Source organism: Lithohypha guttulata (genome assembly GCF_036872675.1).
Source record: "Lithohypha guttulata strain CCFEE 5908 chromosome Unknown scaffold_3, whole genome shotgun sequence".
In the NCBI taxonomy this organism is placed as follows: domain Eukaryota; kingdom Fungi; phylum Ascomycota; class Eurotiomycetes; order Chaetothyriales; family Trichomeriaceae; genus Lithohypha; species Lithohypha guttulata.
In genome coordinates, this window is record NW_027042752.1 from 145,432 (window position 1) to 161,234 (window position 15,803).

At 49.5% G+C, this 15,803-nt stretch overlaps 4 protein-coding genes across 4 annotated transcripts; 2 read left to right on the forward strand and 2 right to left on the reverse strand.

Moving 5' to 3' along the window:
• Positions 1 to 5,055: 5,055 nt before the first annotated feature.
• On the reverse strand, positions 5,056 to 6,168 carry LTR64_003830 (uncharacterized protein; the record flags this gene model as incomplete). The annotated part of the gene is made up of 1 exon (XM_064898180.1): positions 5,056 to 6,168. The coding sequence occupies one exon, from the start codon at positions 6,166 to 6,168 to the stop codon at positions 5,056 to 5,058; it is 1,113 nt and encodes a 370-aa protein (XP_064754137.1).
• Positions 6,169 to 6,868: 700 nt separating this feature from the next.
• Positions 6,869 to 9,675, reverse strand: LTR64_003831 (uncharacterized protein; the record flags this gene model as incomplete). The annotated part of the gene is made up of 4 exons (XM_064898181.1): positions 6,869 to 8,123; positions 8,173 to 8,279; positions 8,330 to 9,082; positions 9,127 to 9,675. The coding sequence occupies 4 exons, from the start codon at positions 9,673 to 9,675 to the stop codon at positions 6,869 to 6,871; spliced, it is 2,664 nt and encodes an 887-aa protein (XP_064754138.1).
• Positions 9,676 to 10,394: 719 nt separating this feature from the next.
• LTR64_003832 (uncharacterized protein) lies at positions 10,395 to 12,452 on the forward strand (the record flags this gene model as incomplete). Its single annotated transcript, XM_064898182.1, has 1 exon — positions 10,395 to 12,452. The coding sequence occupies one exon, from the start codon at positions 10,395 to 10,397 to the stop codon at positions 12,450 to 12,452; it is 2,058 nt and encodes a 685-aa protein (XP_064754139.1).
• Positions 12,453 to 12,818: 366 nt separating this feature from the next.
• ERG4 (C-24(28) sterol reductase) lies at positions 12,819 to 14,644 on the forward strand (the record flags this gene model as incomplete). The annotated part of the gene is made up of 4 exons (XM_064898183.1): positions 12,819 to 12,859; positions 12,909 to 14,314; positions 14,367 to 14,584; positions 14,633 to 14,644. The coding sequence occupies 4 exons, from the start codon at positions 12,819 to 12,821 to the stop codon at positions 14,642 to 14,644; spliced, it is 1,677 nt and encodes a 558-aa protein (XP_064754140.1).
• Between the last annotated feature and the right edge of the window lie 1,159 nt (positions 14,645 to 15,803).

Genomic DNA, 15,803 nt, shown 5'->3' on the forward strand with positions numbered 1-15,803 from the left:
ATACGCGACTAGCAAACGCAAACAAGCTACCTCCTCTCTCCGCGACTGGATCTTCCATGTGTTGCGGGACTGCAGCAATACCCTTGCTCGGTAGCGAATCTGATATTGTCTTGTTACACAAAGTGAAACACTCGTCAGGTGCGTTGGACTTCGCGACTGAATAGTGGTTTCCAGATCGTGGCCGATCCAAGAATACGTATGTTCCTCCTACTAACAGCTGCGAGAACGGCTTCGGATATCCTTGTTCCGCTCCAGCTCGCGGTTGCCAACATGTAACTGCACATTTTTGGTGGCCGAGCAGCAAAGTCGCAATTATGTCTTGCAGTATCGTTTGCCCCTACCGTTCCGTCGATCCGAGCGAGACCTGTCGCTCAAACACGTTATACCAAGGTATGCACATCCCAAACTCTCAGGCATTCCACATGCAGAGTATCTCTCATGTTCGACCAGCTGAAGCTATCAACGACAACGGTTCGCTGTAAGTACATGTATCCCAGGCTCTGTCTATGCCTTGTGTTGCGGAAGACGCGACTGCTGCAAGGGCACATACGTTACCATCTTAGGTTTGTCCCTGTGCGTTGAGGTTGTCAGCTACAAAGACTGCCACTAGCCTTCTAACTCTTCCTCAATTGATTTGTGGAAGGAAGTGATTGGATAACATCGAAAAGCCAGGATTGCAGGGCCTATTGGCTTTATGGCATACTGCTTTCAGTATATCATCAGGATCAAGCCAGGGGGTTATTAGATTAGAACAGACACTAGCAGCACATGCTCGACCCACGCCCTGATCATGCTTGGCAGTACGACAGGTCTTCAATGCCTAGATCATAGGCTAAATTTCGCTGGTACACAGCGGATGTCATGTCCCCAATGGACCAAGTCATTGTAGAGAATATCCATCCTCTCGAACGCACTAGATCAGGTACATGTCCTAAGTACATGCTGAGACACAAGATTCTGTTTCCCTTAGCTTAGTAGCGAGTGCCACTGTCATCAGAAGAGCTTAAAGGAGGAAACATTGTGGCTCTTGTGTTAGTTTCACCAGTTTAAGTCCTTATGGTATACTGGTCGCCAACATTAACGTATGTGGCTCGGTACGCTGTGCACTACTGAATGGAAGGCTCTGATCGCCTGCAACAGGCTCGAGCACTGAGAGAACATCCCCCAGGAAACCCTAATTACGACTGGGTGACATATTTCCCACCACAGCACAATAGTATGCCTATCTTTCCAGCATCAGCTGGTGTCAACTACATAACAAATGGGCACCAAGCACAATACTCACCGTACACCACCACCTATCCGAGCTATTCGTATCTCCCGTCCTCGAGCAGTGCTCAAACGGCTGTACACTGGCCGAGCTCAACCTCATCGTCTATGCAGTATTCAGTACGACCGCCACCTCGAAGTGCCACATTGCCGTCCCAGCCTAGGGTACTCTCTCGAGGCTATTTTCCTCCATCGGCTCAGTCTCAGTGCTCTTCCCATCTTCATGTCAGGACATCAATGGCTTTCGACATTGGTTTGCTGGATACGGAGGAACAGGATTCAGTGAACCGAGATACGATGTATTCTGAACCCATTGAACCGCCATTATCAGGCTACCCAAAGGTCGAAGATTTCGATGATCTCATGAAGAGGCAAGCATAAGAAGTGTGGATGGAGACCACGACTGACTCCAAACTCGCAGTTATGTTGCACAACTTTCTCCGAAGAAACAAGACAAGGCACTCATCCACGCACGTCGAGCGACCAACATCAAGACAGTGCTTCTGGATAAGAAGACAACAGCAGTAGAGTCTGCACAATTTCGGTACGTCAACGCGTTCCTGTTGTATGGCAGCATCCACTGACAGATCAGGTTTTGGGTGAAGAAGATGTTCCAGTTGCAGCCGACTGACCCGAGTGTTCCCCACGTAAAGTGTGGCCAAGCATCGTCTCAGGAAGAAGACTAACTTGCCCAGGCGCGCAGAAAGATCTGCCATGAAAACAAACCTGTTGCTATTCGGGAAAAGCTATTCAAAATTTTGACTCGAGCTCATCAGAAGTGCTCCCATGGTGGACGCGACAAGACATCGGCTCAAGTTAGGAGAGTCTATTCATGGTAAGAGTTTCCAGTGTCTAAGCAGCCAAACTGATAATTTTAGGGTACCGAAAGAACTTATCTCTCGCTTTGTTAAACTTTGTCCAACATGTCAGATCAGAAGAGGATTGAACCGAAGCTCTCCAGAAGAACAGAACAGCCCGCCTGAGATCGACGATGATGGTGCAGAAGAAACGGAGTCTCCAATCAAGAGAAGAAGGCAGTCCGTGGCGAACAATCGGGAGAACGAGATGGTAGACATGCCGATGCAGCTTGCTCACGGGAGCCCTGTGTTTCAGAGCCAAAACCGCTGGCTCAGTGATTTTCACCCTCCTCAGCCAGCATACGAAAGTATGTATTCCCCGACTTCAGCCACAGCCACGTCGTCGTTTTCGACAGTCAACAGCATAAACGCGTACGGTCCAACTTCTTCGGGCCAGTCCACAATACCCTTAACGGCGATCAGCAACGTGTCGCCAACGAGTTCGCGGCCAGCGTCCAGCCATCGGTCACGATATAAGCAGGCTGAATATTACTATAATTAATGACAGTCCTAAACATATGGGTCTCCAACGGTCTCTATCGCCAGACACAAACTCACACCTTCGAAGCAGGTCATTTGCTTCTTTTTCGGGTTTTGCATAGTGGGGAAGGCATACTGTATAACAAGCATTCATATTCGGGAAGGGCGGATATAGACAAAAGTGCATAGCAAAGCATAGCAGAAATGATGGAAGACAAAAAAATGAAGGGCTAGGTGAACTGCCAGTAGAGCAGACAGGGCTAGATAGACAGCGGATGTGAGAAGAGACAAGGACTGAGGTCGTTCTAAAAGCTGAGACCACGTGAGCGAAGGGGGAGATCGTCAACAGAGCTCGACTTAGTATTATGAGGCCACAACGCGCCTTGGACCTTCTGGGTGAGTTGTGGTAAGAGCGTTATTGGTAGATCAATGAATAGAGCCGTGTGCCGCACAAATGTGCACCTCGTTGCCCCTTTTTGGTTCGATCTCCGGATGATGCCTGGCTTCGATACATTCCAGGCATCAAAGAACCCCATGCTTGAATCTTTTGCTCGGTTTGCTCAGGAAAGTTGTCCTCTTTGTGACGGACATTCAACATTCCTATGTTCATGTCAACTGCTGTTGACGTGAGTTGAAAACGGGTTACGATTGTGTTACGGTGGTCGGTTTCCTTCATTCATATTCGTACGCACTGGAGTGATCAATACCTTGCAGCTCGGCTGCTCAATTCACACCATGAATTTGTTCAGAATTACAGGTGCGTCTCGGGACAGTGATGGACGAGTGTTGATATACTGACCCTACTAGCTGATCTGGCACATGTTGCCTCGATCCTCATACTGCTACAGAAGATGAAATCCTCAAGTGTGCGGAAATCCCAGTTCAGCAGGACTTGAGTTACCTATACTAACACTCATTACAGTCAGCTAAGGGCATATCTTTCAAGTCGCAAGCACTCTACTTCCTCGTCTATGTCACAAGATATCTAGGTCAGTCAGTCCTCTTACGGCTAGACCGTGATCAGACATCGCAGTTTGTGTACGGCCTCTCACATTCCTACAGATTTGTTCTGGTCGTTTACATCCTCCGCATGGAACACCTCCCTCAAGATTGTCTTCCTTGCATCGCAAGGATATATACTTTACCTCATGTTGAACGACTACAAGCCCACACACGATCCGAACCTCGACACCTTCCGCGCGATCTACCTCTTAGGTGGCAGTGTCATCCTCGCAGTTCTTTTTCCACCCGAGTACAAGGTCTCCGAGATTTTATGGGCCTTCTCGCTCTGGCTTGAATCAGTCGCTATTCTGCCACAGCTATTCATGTTACAAAGGACAGGTGAAGCAGAAACGATCACAACGCATTATTTGTTTGCGCTTGGAATCTACAGAACACTATACATTCCGAACTGGATCTACAGGTATTTCTTTGAAAATCACCATTTTGATACGATACCAGTGCTGGCTGGTATTGTACAGACAGTCCTGTACAGTGATTTCTTCTGGGTCTACTACACGAAGGTGTTGCAAGGGAAGAGCTTCAAATTGCCAGTTTAAGATTGAGCGTTCCTGCTGCGGAGTTCTGGAAGTCAGGTGCGGCTGTGTAGTATAATGTAGCAACATTATTTGCAGCGGACACAATATAGAAGATCACGTTGTTTGTGACAAAGCGCAAGCTGTACCCCGACAACGTACTTGACTATCCGAGGTACACAGAGAAGTTCTTCTTCAACCTGAGGACGACTCGAAGAACGGCGATCCAATACCATCTGAGGCTCCAAGCTATTGTGCTGGCTGACTACATAGGCGGACAAACAGTTCCGAAGACTACAGTGGCGTCGGTTCCTGAATCAGAACCTTTCCGTAATTCTGCAAGTTCCACCAACGCCGTCTATCTTCGCTCCCTCGCAAGACCGATGAACGTGCCTTTCCACTCCCTTCTCCCTCCTCGACCCAATTCTTACAGCTTAGAAGCGTGACAAGATCGCTCGACAGAGCTCTGACTATATCCAAGCAGGACCTTCACCAATCTATCGATCTATAGACGGGATCACCAAACGTTGGTGCGCCAAAGATGTTAATACTACGTACTGACTAGCATGTCGCAGATGAACTGACACTGCGGGGCCTCACAGAAGAACCGGGTCCTTGGTGTCTGTGTCAACAGCAGAAGGTATTTCCGAGCACTGAGCTAGCTCCTTTAGTTTCGGTGCAGAAATGCCCCTAGGATCTTCCAAAAGAAAACTTCCACAGCTCATAAGCAGGCATTTCAGATTTGTGACGATGCCAGCTTGTGCTGGCGAGAGAACCAAATAGGCTACACATGCAGTCACAATAAACCGAGAGAGTGTGGATTTACAAGAAGTGAATGAGGTTATTGGAGATGTTCATATGATTATTATGTACGAAAAAACAAAATGGGTTGCAAGATCAGCTTACAATGCCCCTCAGAAGCAGACATCCTCAAGGTCTCCAGCAACGCCCACTGCAACTTCAACAACCAGTCGCGGGCTCTTGACAGCCTCCAGCTCTTCGTCATCTGTATCACTACCACTGTGATATTCATCGATCACGTCCATTACAGAACTCTCATACGCGGCGCCAGAAGCACATGACACAGAGCTCGAATGGAAGGAGGCCCCGTGGAAGGTGCGCTTGTATCCTGGCTGATCAGCACGATCTTCTTTTTCAGCAGCAGGTTCGGAGCTACTGATAGTACTGCTCGGCCGCCGGCAATTCGGACAGACCTTCTCCTCAAGCTTCGCAAACGTCTGCCGTAACAAATTCTGCAACTTCGAGATCCTCTCACCAAGATCAGCAGTCTTGTGCCTCTCCTTTTCCAGATCTTCTTCCAGTTCCATTGGGGGATTTTGAATTTTCTCAGTTCGAAAGTGCTGTTTTTCCAGCTTGTCGAATTTGTCTTGCTCCCTTTTCAACTTGGCTTTTAGGTCTGTACACTTATCCTCTAGGTCCTCGAACTTTTTTCGGGGTTCTTCGAGTTCGTCTTCGAGGTCGTCTCGCTCGTCCCGCAAGCGTTTGTTGTCTTTCAGTAGGGATGCAACGAAGCCAGAATTATTCTTGGGGACTGTTGGCGGACGTGTGGGACGATAGATCATGCGGCCGTTTTTCTCGATTGGGATTGCGGGTATGTACCTTGGGGGAGGAGGGAATGTGGCCTTCTTGAGCGGGAGAAGAGTGTCCGGCACTTTGAATGTAGGTGGCAATGGTGTGCTTAAGGGTTCCATGGACGGCAAAGATATAGGAGATGGCGAAGCATCTAATGTGAGAGGACTTGGGGACCTAAGTGTTGCTGTTGCGTTCTCGCCGACAGCTGGCAATGATGGTGCTGAGACGGATGATGGTACAGTTAACGAAACGGTTCGGGGGGTCTGAGGTTGACTCGATAGATTAGCAGCCATTTCGGTAAGTTGCGGCTGTTCAACAGCCACCTTCTGAGATGGGTTAGATATTGCTTTTGGCTCCTGACCATGTGCTTGTTGGTTCTCACCGTAGTTGTAGATATGAATGGAGCACTGAGCTCCGTAAATGTTTAGCTGCATGGTTTCGAGAAGCAATACTAGTTTTTTGTCAAGTATACTTCTTCTGTTCCAGAGCTGGTTAGGTGTTTGATTGCCAGATCAGATGAGCGGAGGGAGAGGGAGGTATGTGTATTATCTCAGTAAGCACAAAGGGAAAGATAGAGTGTTGTATGATTGTGATCGCCATTATTTCGCAACGATTGTTGCATCGAGAACAACACAATCAACCATTTTTGGCCTTTGTCCATCTTTCCCAGCTCTCCTTGTGTTCTTTGTCGCCTTGAGTGCCTCGACGAGACCTCGTCATGTTCCAAACAGGCTCGGGGTTATCTGGCAGAAACCATACTTTCGAGCGCTCATCGAGGTGGTGACGCTGGTCTTGATGGTGGTCTCCCACGTCAGGCTAGGTTGTAGTTTAGTAGTGCAGACTGTATCGAGGATAAAAGAAGCTTGGTCGTCGGGCGGCCTTGGTCATCTCTATCAACCAGGTGCAATCTCGGCTCAGATACTTTCCAAACAAAGCAGAATGTTCGCAAAATTAACAGAGGTATTACATTTCATGTAGATGTGAGCATCTTCGTAGCACGTCATATCGCGCTCAACGACAAACGTGATCTTGAAGGTCATCACATCTCTATCTACATCGTCCTCACATCGATATTGAGTTGGCATCTCTTCGCGATTCTACCCACGTCAAGCATAGATCCACTCAATAGGCATCTCAGATATTGATCCTTTGGTAGAACAGGAGATACGCCACCTTGTTGTCCTTGACAGATTCTCGGTACCTCGGCGTTTGTGGCCCTGAGACATCCTTGGCTGGTGTGGCATTGCCGTTAATTATTGCATTTGCTGTGGACTTCGATCTGCCATGTCCATTGGCTACCTGACTCCAAGCAGGCCCTACATCGTCCTCTTCCTGATCTGCCTCAATGTTCTCGAAGCGATTGTTGCTTGACATTGCCTGCTTCTTGTGCTGCTCCAATGCAGCCGCAAGGACCTTTGGATCTTCTTCAGATCCTCCATTCGCTACGTCTTCGTTTCTGATCCTTCTTATGACTGTGTCGTCCATGCGAATCCATTCTTGACCGTCCTGGCGACGGATATCGACGGTGTAATGTCCACCGTTGGCGTTCTTGCCGTGGTGGTAGATGACGCCAGTGAGCCTGTATTTGGGTAGTCCACCGTGGGCAGCATATTTGTTTCTCGCAGTGGGTGGAAATACCTCTTTTGGAATCTCGAGTTCGAGTGGGTAGCCAACCTTCTTCCATATCTTCTCAGCTCGATTGGTGGAAGAGTCATACTGGAACCGCTTCAGGTGCAGTATCAGAACTGGAGGAAGTGTCTCGATGAACACTTGCTTTGTGGCTGTGGTTTTGGTACCTCTGGCAGAGTGAAAATCGCCCTGCATGCTCTCAGGCTTGGTTAGGCCTTTAAGGGCATCAATAATATTTGATACTTGTGGAGAGCCAATGTCCAACTGAAGTGGTTGGTACGGCTCTAAAGTCACAGAGAGTTTGTTCCCAGCGACTTTGAGCTCGGATCTTAGCTTGCCACCAAAAATATTTGTGATCGGCGAGTCAGCATTAGTTGCGCCAGACGACCTCGTGATGGCAGATCTTTGTTTGTGCCCAACCTCAAGCCAACCATCCTGTGCATCAGGGGTTTCTGACATGTTGGAAACACTACCGACCGGTGTAGAGCGCCCGGAGCTAGCATTGGTGCTGGTCCGTTGCATGGCCAAAATACATTCCTCATGGAGTTCTTCTAGGAGAAAGCCAAGGAATTCCTGAGCATCTTGCTGGTGGCCTCTTCTCATATCACGGAATCGGGGAAGTTTATTCAGGATTTCATATACAAAGTCCGGGCGAAGCGAGTCTCCATACTTCTCAAAGTCCTCGGGCTTAAGGCGAAGACGCAGCTGCTCCACAGTAGCAGCTGTATCGATCGCAGGGTATTCTCGCATAAACATGATCCTGGCAAACGTAAGCGGCAGCGAGGAGGTGGAACAGGAAAGGAACTCACATGGCGTCAACTAGGGGGGTTGTGCTTTTAAAGGCATGAGCAGCCTTCGAGGCGACCCTATCCAAGAAATCGTAAAAAGGTGTGCAAAAGACAAGAAGCTGAAGAACCTGTCCAGATAGTTAGCGTGTGTTGCAAGCCAATGATTCGGGCAACATACTGAATTCATATAACACATATTTCCAGTGTTGACTAGACCTCTGGGTCGTAGAAAGGCAACTTTGGAAGGTACGTCTGCGACATTAATTTCGCCAAGGACTTCACCGAGACTTTCGTTCCTCGGAGGTGCCAACCCGTTAATGACAGGTAGAACAGCACCACTAGCTGAAGTAGCTGCATTGCCTGCAGACTGTTTTCGAACCAGATCTGCCCAGGACTTTGGAACTGGTGGGGGAGCTGGTGCTGCTTCAACGTTTGGTTCTGTTTGTACCTCAGCCACTGGTGTAGACGCCGCGACCTCCGAGTCAGTTCTCGACCTAGCAGACGTGACCGAGTCACGGTGTATTTTCCTTGCAGTTGTGGGGCTGGCTGGTATAGCAGGTATAACTGGCACGACTGGAACGGAACCTCGGGCTGCCTTTTGCTGAGTCGGCGTCTGCTTTAACTTGTTGATTGATGGCACAGCTGAAGAAGGCGTCGTAGGTTGAGTCGATGGCTGATCTGATTGTGTGTCAGATGGTTGGGTAGAGCCAGCTTCTGCATGGGTCGTGGCCGTGTCCTGGAGCTGAGCTCGAACTGATACGTGGATATCACGTTCTTGCACTTGCTTCGATTCTGGTACTGGAGGCTGATCCAGTGGTGCAGTTTCAGGAGGGAAATAGAGCGGTTGCAGTAATTGAGACCGAAGCAATTTGCGTGTCCCGGGCATTGCTCGAGACGGAAAATCTACGCCGGGTACTGATAGCCAAGGTAACTGTATGGAATTAGTTGAGAATAGGCAGGCGTAGGACGACTTACAGGCGGAGTGAAAGGCTCCGTATTGGAGATGGTATTCGTAGGCACAGTGTGATCTTGAATAGCAGCACTGACTGCAGGGCTTGCGAGCGACTCGTCTCTCCTTTCCTGCACTGCGCTAACTTGGCTCATAGCCCTCGAGGGCGGGGTCTCTGCCTGAACCTGAGACACAGACGAAGCCATGCTCGGCCTCCTCAGTGAGGCAGGAGAGTTTGGCTGCGGCTGAGAATAGGTACGTGCGGTCTGTGGCATTGACGGATGTGAGGAAACCACCAAGGGACCTTGATGCGGCTGTTGTACAGGAGGAGGTGGCAGCATCGAGGACGGGTAGTATGGTTGGCGAGGCGGATGATACGGCGGTACGTATGGGTACTGTGGAGGGTACCATTGCTGTGGTGGTGGTGGGTAGTGTGAATATGGCGGCATCATGGGTCCCATGGGAGGGTAGTAAGGAGGATAGCCGGGGTGCGGACCCATGTGAGGCCGACCATAAGGTGGTATATCATGCTGTCGTTGCCGATGGGGTGGTCCATAGGGCATATTGGGATTCATGTTGGACTGGTGTAGGCAGGCAGAGTGCCTACTCTGACAACCACGACATCAGTTGTATATGATGGTGCTTATCTTTGGGCGCAAGGCTGACACTTCGGTTGAGTTGTAGTGAAATAGTATGCAGCTCTTGTTGCCTCAGCTCATCGCGAGACTCGAGCGTGTACGTGGAAGAGGTACGAGGGTACGCGAGGTCGTCGCTACAGCTCGACGTGTCAGCACGCCAGGACTGTACGGTGAGGCTCTGAGTAGAGAGATTCAGATTGCGAGGGCAGTGCCTCTATGATTACAACAACCCTGAGAGTAGAGATGCGTTTGATAATCTATCCTGCGTGCTGTGAATCTTTCTACGGCGTGACTTACAGCCAGACATTTACAAAGCTAATTTAGCACTACTATTGGCGTGCAGCGGTACCCCAAAGCGCTCCAGCCTCCAATTGTTGCCGCGAGGTGGCTCCGAGTAGTTTGATGCCTTAGGCACGAACTCGGTGACATGGCTTCGTCTGCATTTGAAGGAGAGTGGGGCGAGGAGCAGTCATCGAATGGCTACTACTCCATTACTCTCGACTCATCACTCCAACCACCCTCGCTTCGACGATGAGGCCTTGCTTTCACTGCCACCAGTATATACGTCGCAGTCTTTCTACACGTCGAGGACTCAGGCCCACAGTTCAGTGGCCTGAAGAGACGATTTCGACATCCGGTTCAGACCATTAGCAACAATGAGCTCCGCCACCTCTCTGACTCCCTCCAACAAAGCTTCGATATCACCTGCCACCACAAATTACTCCCAGGCATCTTCAGGTGGCGGCCTCGACCTCTCTCAGAAGCGAAGCAATAGTTCCGGCAGCTACGGTCCTGGTCTGCAAGCACGTCAAGCCGCTCAGTCACGCAGTCAGCAAGTGTCGAAGAAGCCCAACAAGGCACAGAAGAGGGCAAAGATCTTAGATGATGGTGCCGCGGATGAGATTGCTGCCATGAGGTCAATCAATAGCCGCAAAGGTCAGACCTCGATCACACATCTCATGAATTTCTCTCTGCCACCAAGGCCTCAATACCAGCCTCAGCATCTCAACCACAGACCCCACCAGAGGTACAACAAGACTTGGGGCCTGGGATCTGGTTATCATGCTGTCGATAAAGCCAAATACGTGCATGCCAACTATCGCTTCATCGTAAGACCTGATCGTGAGTATCATGCTCAGACCGTGGATGCCGACGTCCACGTTGGATGGGATGCTGTCCTGCAAATCCTTGCCTCGGCTGATACCCAGTCCACCAATTGCCCTATCTGCCTCTCGGTTCCAGTCGCTCCTCGTATGGCCAAATGTGGCCATATCTGCTGCCTCCCATGCCTAATCCGCTATATGCACTCCACTGATGACACGACCCCGAATTCGGACAAGCGTGCGAGGTGGAAGAAATGCCCAATCTGCGAAGACAGTATCTACACGTCGGAGGTTCGACCTGTCCGGTGGTTCTCGGGACAAGAAGCTAGCATGCTAAGAGAAGGTGGCGATGTTTTGCTTCGGTTGCTGAAACGCCATCCAGGTTCTACCCTCGCACTGCCTAGAGATGCAGCTGATGGCTATGGCCAGCACGAAGATATACCCTGGTTCCACATTGCTGAGATCATGGACTATGCTCGTTTCATGAAGGCTGGTGAAGAATACATGATTGAGCAATATGATCAAGAGATATTGGCCCTAGAGGAACAAGAAAGAGAGGATGAGCTGATGTTCGGCGATGATACCACCTGGACCAGAAAAGCAATTAGCACTATTAAGGACGCCAAGCAAAGAATCCAAGGTCTACCAAATCCTCCCTCGGTCCAGCCTCAACCCAGTGACAAGGTAGAGAAAGTGCCGGAGTCGTGGGACGAGGATCAGCTTACAAATGGGAGCAGGTCTGAGCTCACCAATAGCATGGCTAGGCTATCATTTGGCGAAGGTCCAAGTCAGGGTCCGAGACCAAGAGCTCCGTTCTATTTCTATGGTGCTTTACCCAACTTCTACCTATCGCCACTCGATATCAGGGTATTAAAGGCTGCCTTTGGAGATTTCGCAAATTTCCCATCAACCATTCTGCCACGGGTAGAGCACATTTCAACTGGACATCTTGTCGACGACGAACTACGCAAACGTGCCAAGTATATGGGTCACCTGCCACATGGTGCGGAGGTGAGTATGCTGGAATGTGACTGGACAGACATCATTAGTCCCAGCATCTTGGAGCAGTTCAACGAGGACATCGTTCGCAGACGTCGGCGAAATCACGAAAAGGAAGCTCGTGAGGAAAGAGACAGGTTACGAGCTGAGAAGGAAGAAGATGATCGCCGATGGGCTGCAACCAGACGCAAAAGACCTAGTATTAATGAGAGTTTGTCAGAGGCTGACTTTACGCCACTGCAAAATATGGCCGTCTCTCCGAGTAATGGTGAGGGCCTTGCTCAGACGCCGCCTTGGAGCAATCAGCGAGCACAATCTGCTTTTGCTACATTAGCTAGTCCTGGCACGAGTCCTGAAGGACCAAGAACTGTCTGGGGTACCGCAATGATCGGACCTAGCACTCCAGATATGCCAGTAACACGTCCACAGCAGTCAGCCGACGATGGATGGCTTCAGGATTGGGAGCGGGATTTACTTGATGAGGTAGATGCCGTAGCCCTTGTTGCAGCGAGCACAGGAGAAGGCAGTTCGAAGCACGTTGTGCCAATCAGTAAGAAGAACAAGAAAAAGAAGATTACGCTGATGTCGACGAATGTGCGACGAGGCGCATAGATAGCCGTTTCTAGCATTCTCATAATGATTTTGGCCCTTTAGATACCAACAATGAAGACATTCGTCGAGCAGCAGCCTGCTCACTACTGATCACTACCTTTCTCTTGAAAAGCTCGTGATTTTTAGATATGCTGTAATTTGGACTCGACCTGCGCAAATGATTAGTACCGCGTTACCCGAGCCTGCCCACCCAGAAAGTCAAAATTATTATGTGCCGTGTTGCTCCTTTTCGCAACAACAAGCACTAAACCTCGAAACGCATTGACATTATCTCAGAACACATTTTGTGTCTGCACATTCATTTTCTGGCAAATTCGCCGTTCATTCTTTTCCGTGGCTGACTTTGGCGCCCGTGTCCTGCTCGGAATGACAATTACGACTCGCAGCCAGACGGGTAGAACGCCCAGGTTTGTCACTCTCTTCAAATCGTGTACGTGTGCTAACCTTGACTTTCAGAAAGCCAGAGCACCCCGGTTTTGTCGAGACTCCAGGACCAGCTAAGAAGATCAGAGTGCGCAAATCACTTGCACTTACGCCAGATGACTCTGATGCTCAAGACTCTACCCTAGAGCCCGTCCCCGGGTCCGAGACTCGAAGGCGCAACCGAGATGTCAAAGCTGACGGGGCCCCGAATGGAACGGCGGGAAAGCAAGTAAATGGGTTCGCCAACGGACATATCCCACACCCGGACACTCCTATCAATGGCGCCGTCAAGGCAAGCAAGGCAAAAATCGTTGATGGTTGGGAAATTGGTACAGACCCCAAGATCGATCGCTCGGATCGCAAAGACTTTGGGGGGTCGATAGGTGTGTCCGCCATGATGGTAGGGTTTCCACTGTTGATGTACTACATGTGGATTGGCGCTACCTATTACGATGGACATCTGCCTCAACGACAGCCTGACCAGAGCATGTCAAACTTCCTGCGACATTTGTGCCACCTCGCATACGAAGGAGCGTTTCCTCATGCCAAAGCTTGGACAATCTATTGGGTTTTCTTCGTCTTTCAGGGCTTCCTGTATATTTACGCTCCCGGTATTTGGACGAAGGGCAAGCCCTTACCTCACAACAACAATCAGACTTTACCTTACTACTGCTCGGCCATTTCCTCGTGGTGGATAACAAATGTCCTTGCCTTTGCTCTACACTTTTCAGGTTTGTTTCCACTATACACGATCATTGACGAATTTGGGCCGATAATGTCGGTTGCCATACTTTCAGGATTTGGCGTTGCGATTGTTGCGTATATCTCTGCTCTTTATAGAGGCAAGCAACATCGCATGACTGGCGCTCACATCTATGACTTCTTTATGGGCGCGGAGCTCAATCCGAGAATGTTTGGCATTCTTGACTTCAAAATGTTCTTCGAAGTTCGATTACCATGGTACATACTTTATCTGACCACTTGCGGCATGTGTGCTCGACAGTACGAAAGATACGGTTATGTATCGGCTGAGGCATCCTTGTTATTCATGGCACACTTTCTATATGCCAACGCATGCTCGAAAGGCGAGGAGCTTATTCCTCTAACCTGGGACATGTACTATGAGAAATGGGGATTTATGCTTATCTTCTGGAACATGGCAGGTGTGCCCCTGAGCTATTGTCATTGTACAATCTATCTAGCCAACCATCATCCCGATGAGTATAAGTGGAACACCTACGTCATGGTTGCGTGGCACATCGTCTACGTTCTCGTCTACTGGGTCTGGGATACTTGCAACGGGCAGAAGAATCGGTTTCGAGGGTCACTCTCTGGCTCGAACTTTAATCGATGGACATTCCCTCCTCTACCATATGCCTATGTCGAAAATCCAAAAATCATCAAGTCGGACGCCGGACCCCTCCTTGCTGACGGATGGTGTAAGTACGCTTTTCGACTGTATATGTGTGCGTGCTAACTCGATACCTTTAGATGGCAAGGCTCGCAAAGTACACTACACTTGTGATCTTTTCTTTGCACTTTCGTGGGGGGGCGTGACTGGTTTCAACTCTCCCTTCCCCTGGTTCTATCCTGTATTTTTCGCCTGTATGATTGTGCATCGGGCTTTTCGTGACATCGAAAGATGTCGCATCAAGTATGGCGAAGCTTGGGCCGAGTACGAGCGACAGGTGCCATATTTGTTCATACCAGTAAGTTCTGTCTGCACGTTGCAGCCCTTATGCTTACATGATCAACAGTACGTTTTTTAGTAATATCTAATCAATAATACAAATGTAACAGTGAGTTTCATAATGTCAGAAGGTTGGCAGGAGCAATGTTTCTAAGGTTGGGTTTCCGCACTAAAATTTATGGTAAGCCTCAATTGGCAGGTATCACTCGGTAGTGAAAAGTGAAGCCCGTTTGAAGAAATTCCGTTTACATCTACTACTCACGTCCTCTGCGCCTCACGAATCGCGCACGCGACAGCCTCAAGCGGTTTTCAAGTAACCCATATCACTCCTCAACGGCAATCTTGTCACCTACCTTAAATCCTTTCAGTCAAAACGACTCGTATTTGTCGCTGCCAGAAGCTCTCATCTCACCCATTGCAAGCGTGCTGAATCTCTCTGCGTCGCAATCAGGCTAGATGGGCGTCCTGATCACTTTTCCAGATGTCGTTAAACGATCAGCCTCCTCGTGCAACGAGACCTCTCCTACACGAGTTTGGCGGCCAACACGTATCTTGAAAGAAACGACTGTTGGGGTCGAAAGTCTCCTTCCAACAAACAGCATGCATGGTATCGAAAGCCTGATTCCTCCACATGTACGACCTCCTCTACACGAGAGTCCCACGCCTTGGCTTGGAGCACACACGGCAACGTTATCAGCACAAGACCCAGCTCCTTCATGGTTTGTGTCAACACTAACTCAGCTCGAACTCTCGAATATGATGCCTGGTCCAATGCCTGCCTCAGACAGTCCTTCTTTTGAAACTATCAGTACCAAAACCCTCATACCTCCAACTACTTTGCCCGGGTCGCTTCAGACTTCGACGCTGCAGCCGTCATATACCTCGTTAAGTCTTAGCAATGCAGGCAATCCCACACTCTCGACAACACCCCTGGCTTCCGGCACGTTACCGAGTACAGCAATGCCAGAGCCGACGGAGTTTGGCACTACACAATGCGAAAAAGACCCTTTGTGCGAGGGTGAAGCGCTTATCGAAGAAGATCGACGAGGCGTTATTGCTGGCAGTGTTGTTGGATCGGTTGGTGCTGCAGTGTTGCTGTTTGCCGTCTTCATGTTCATACGCCGTAAGGGCTGGAATAGAAAGAGAAAGAACGGATCAGGAAAAAGGTGGAAGGCTGATACACAAACAACTGGGTCTACCCACCTTCCGAAGCAGGACCTTGAAACCGCTCAGGTGAA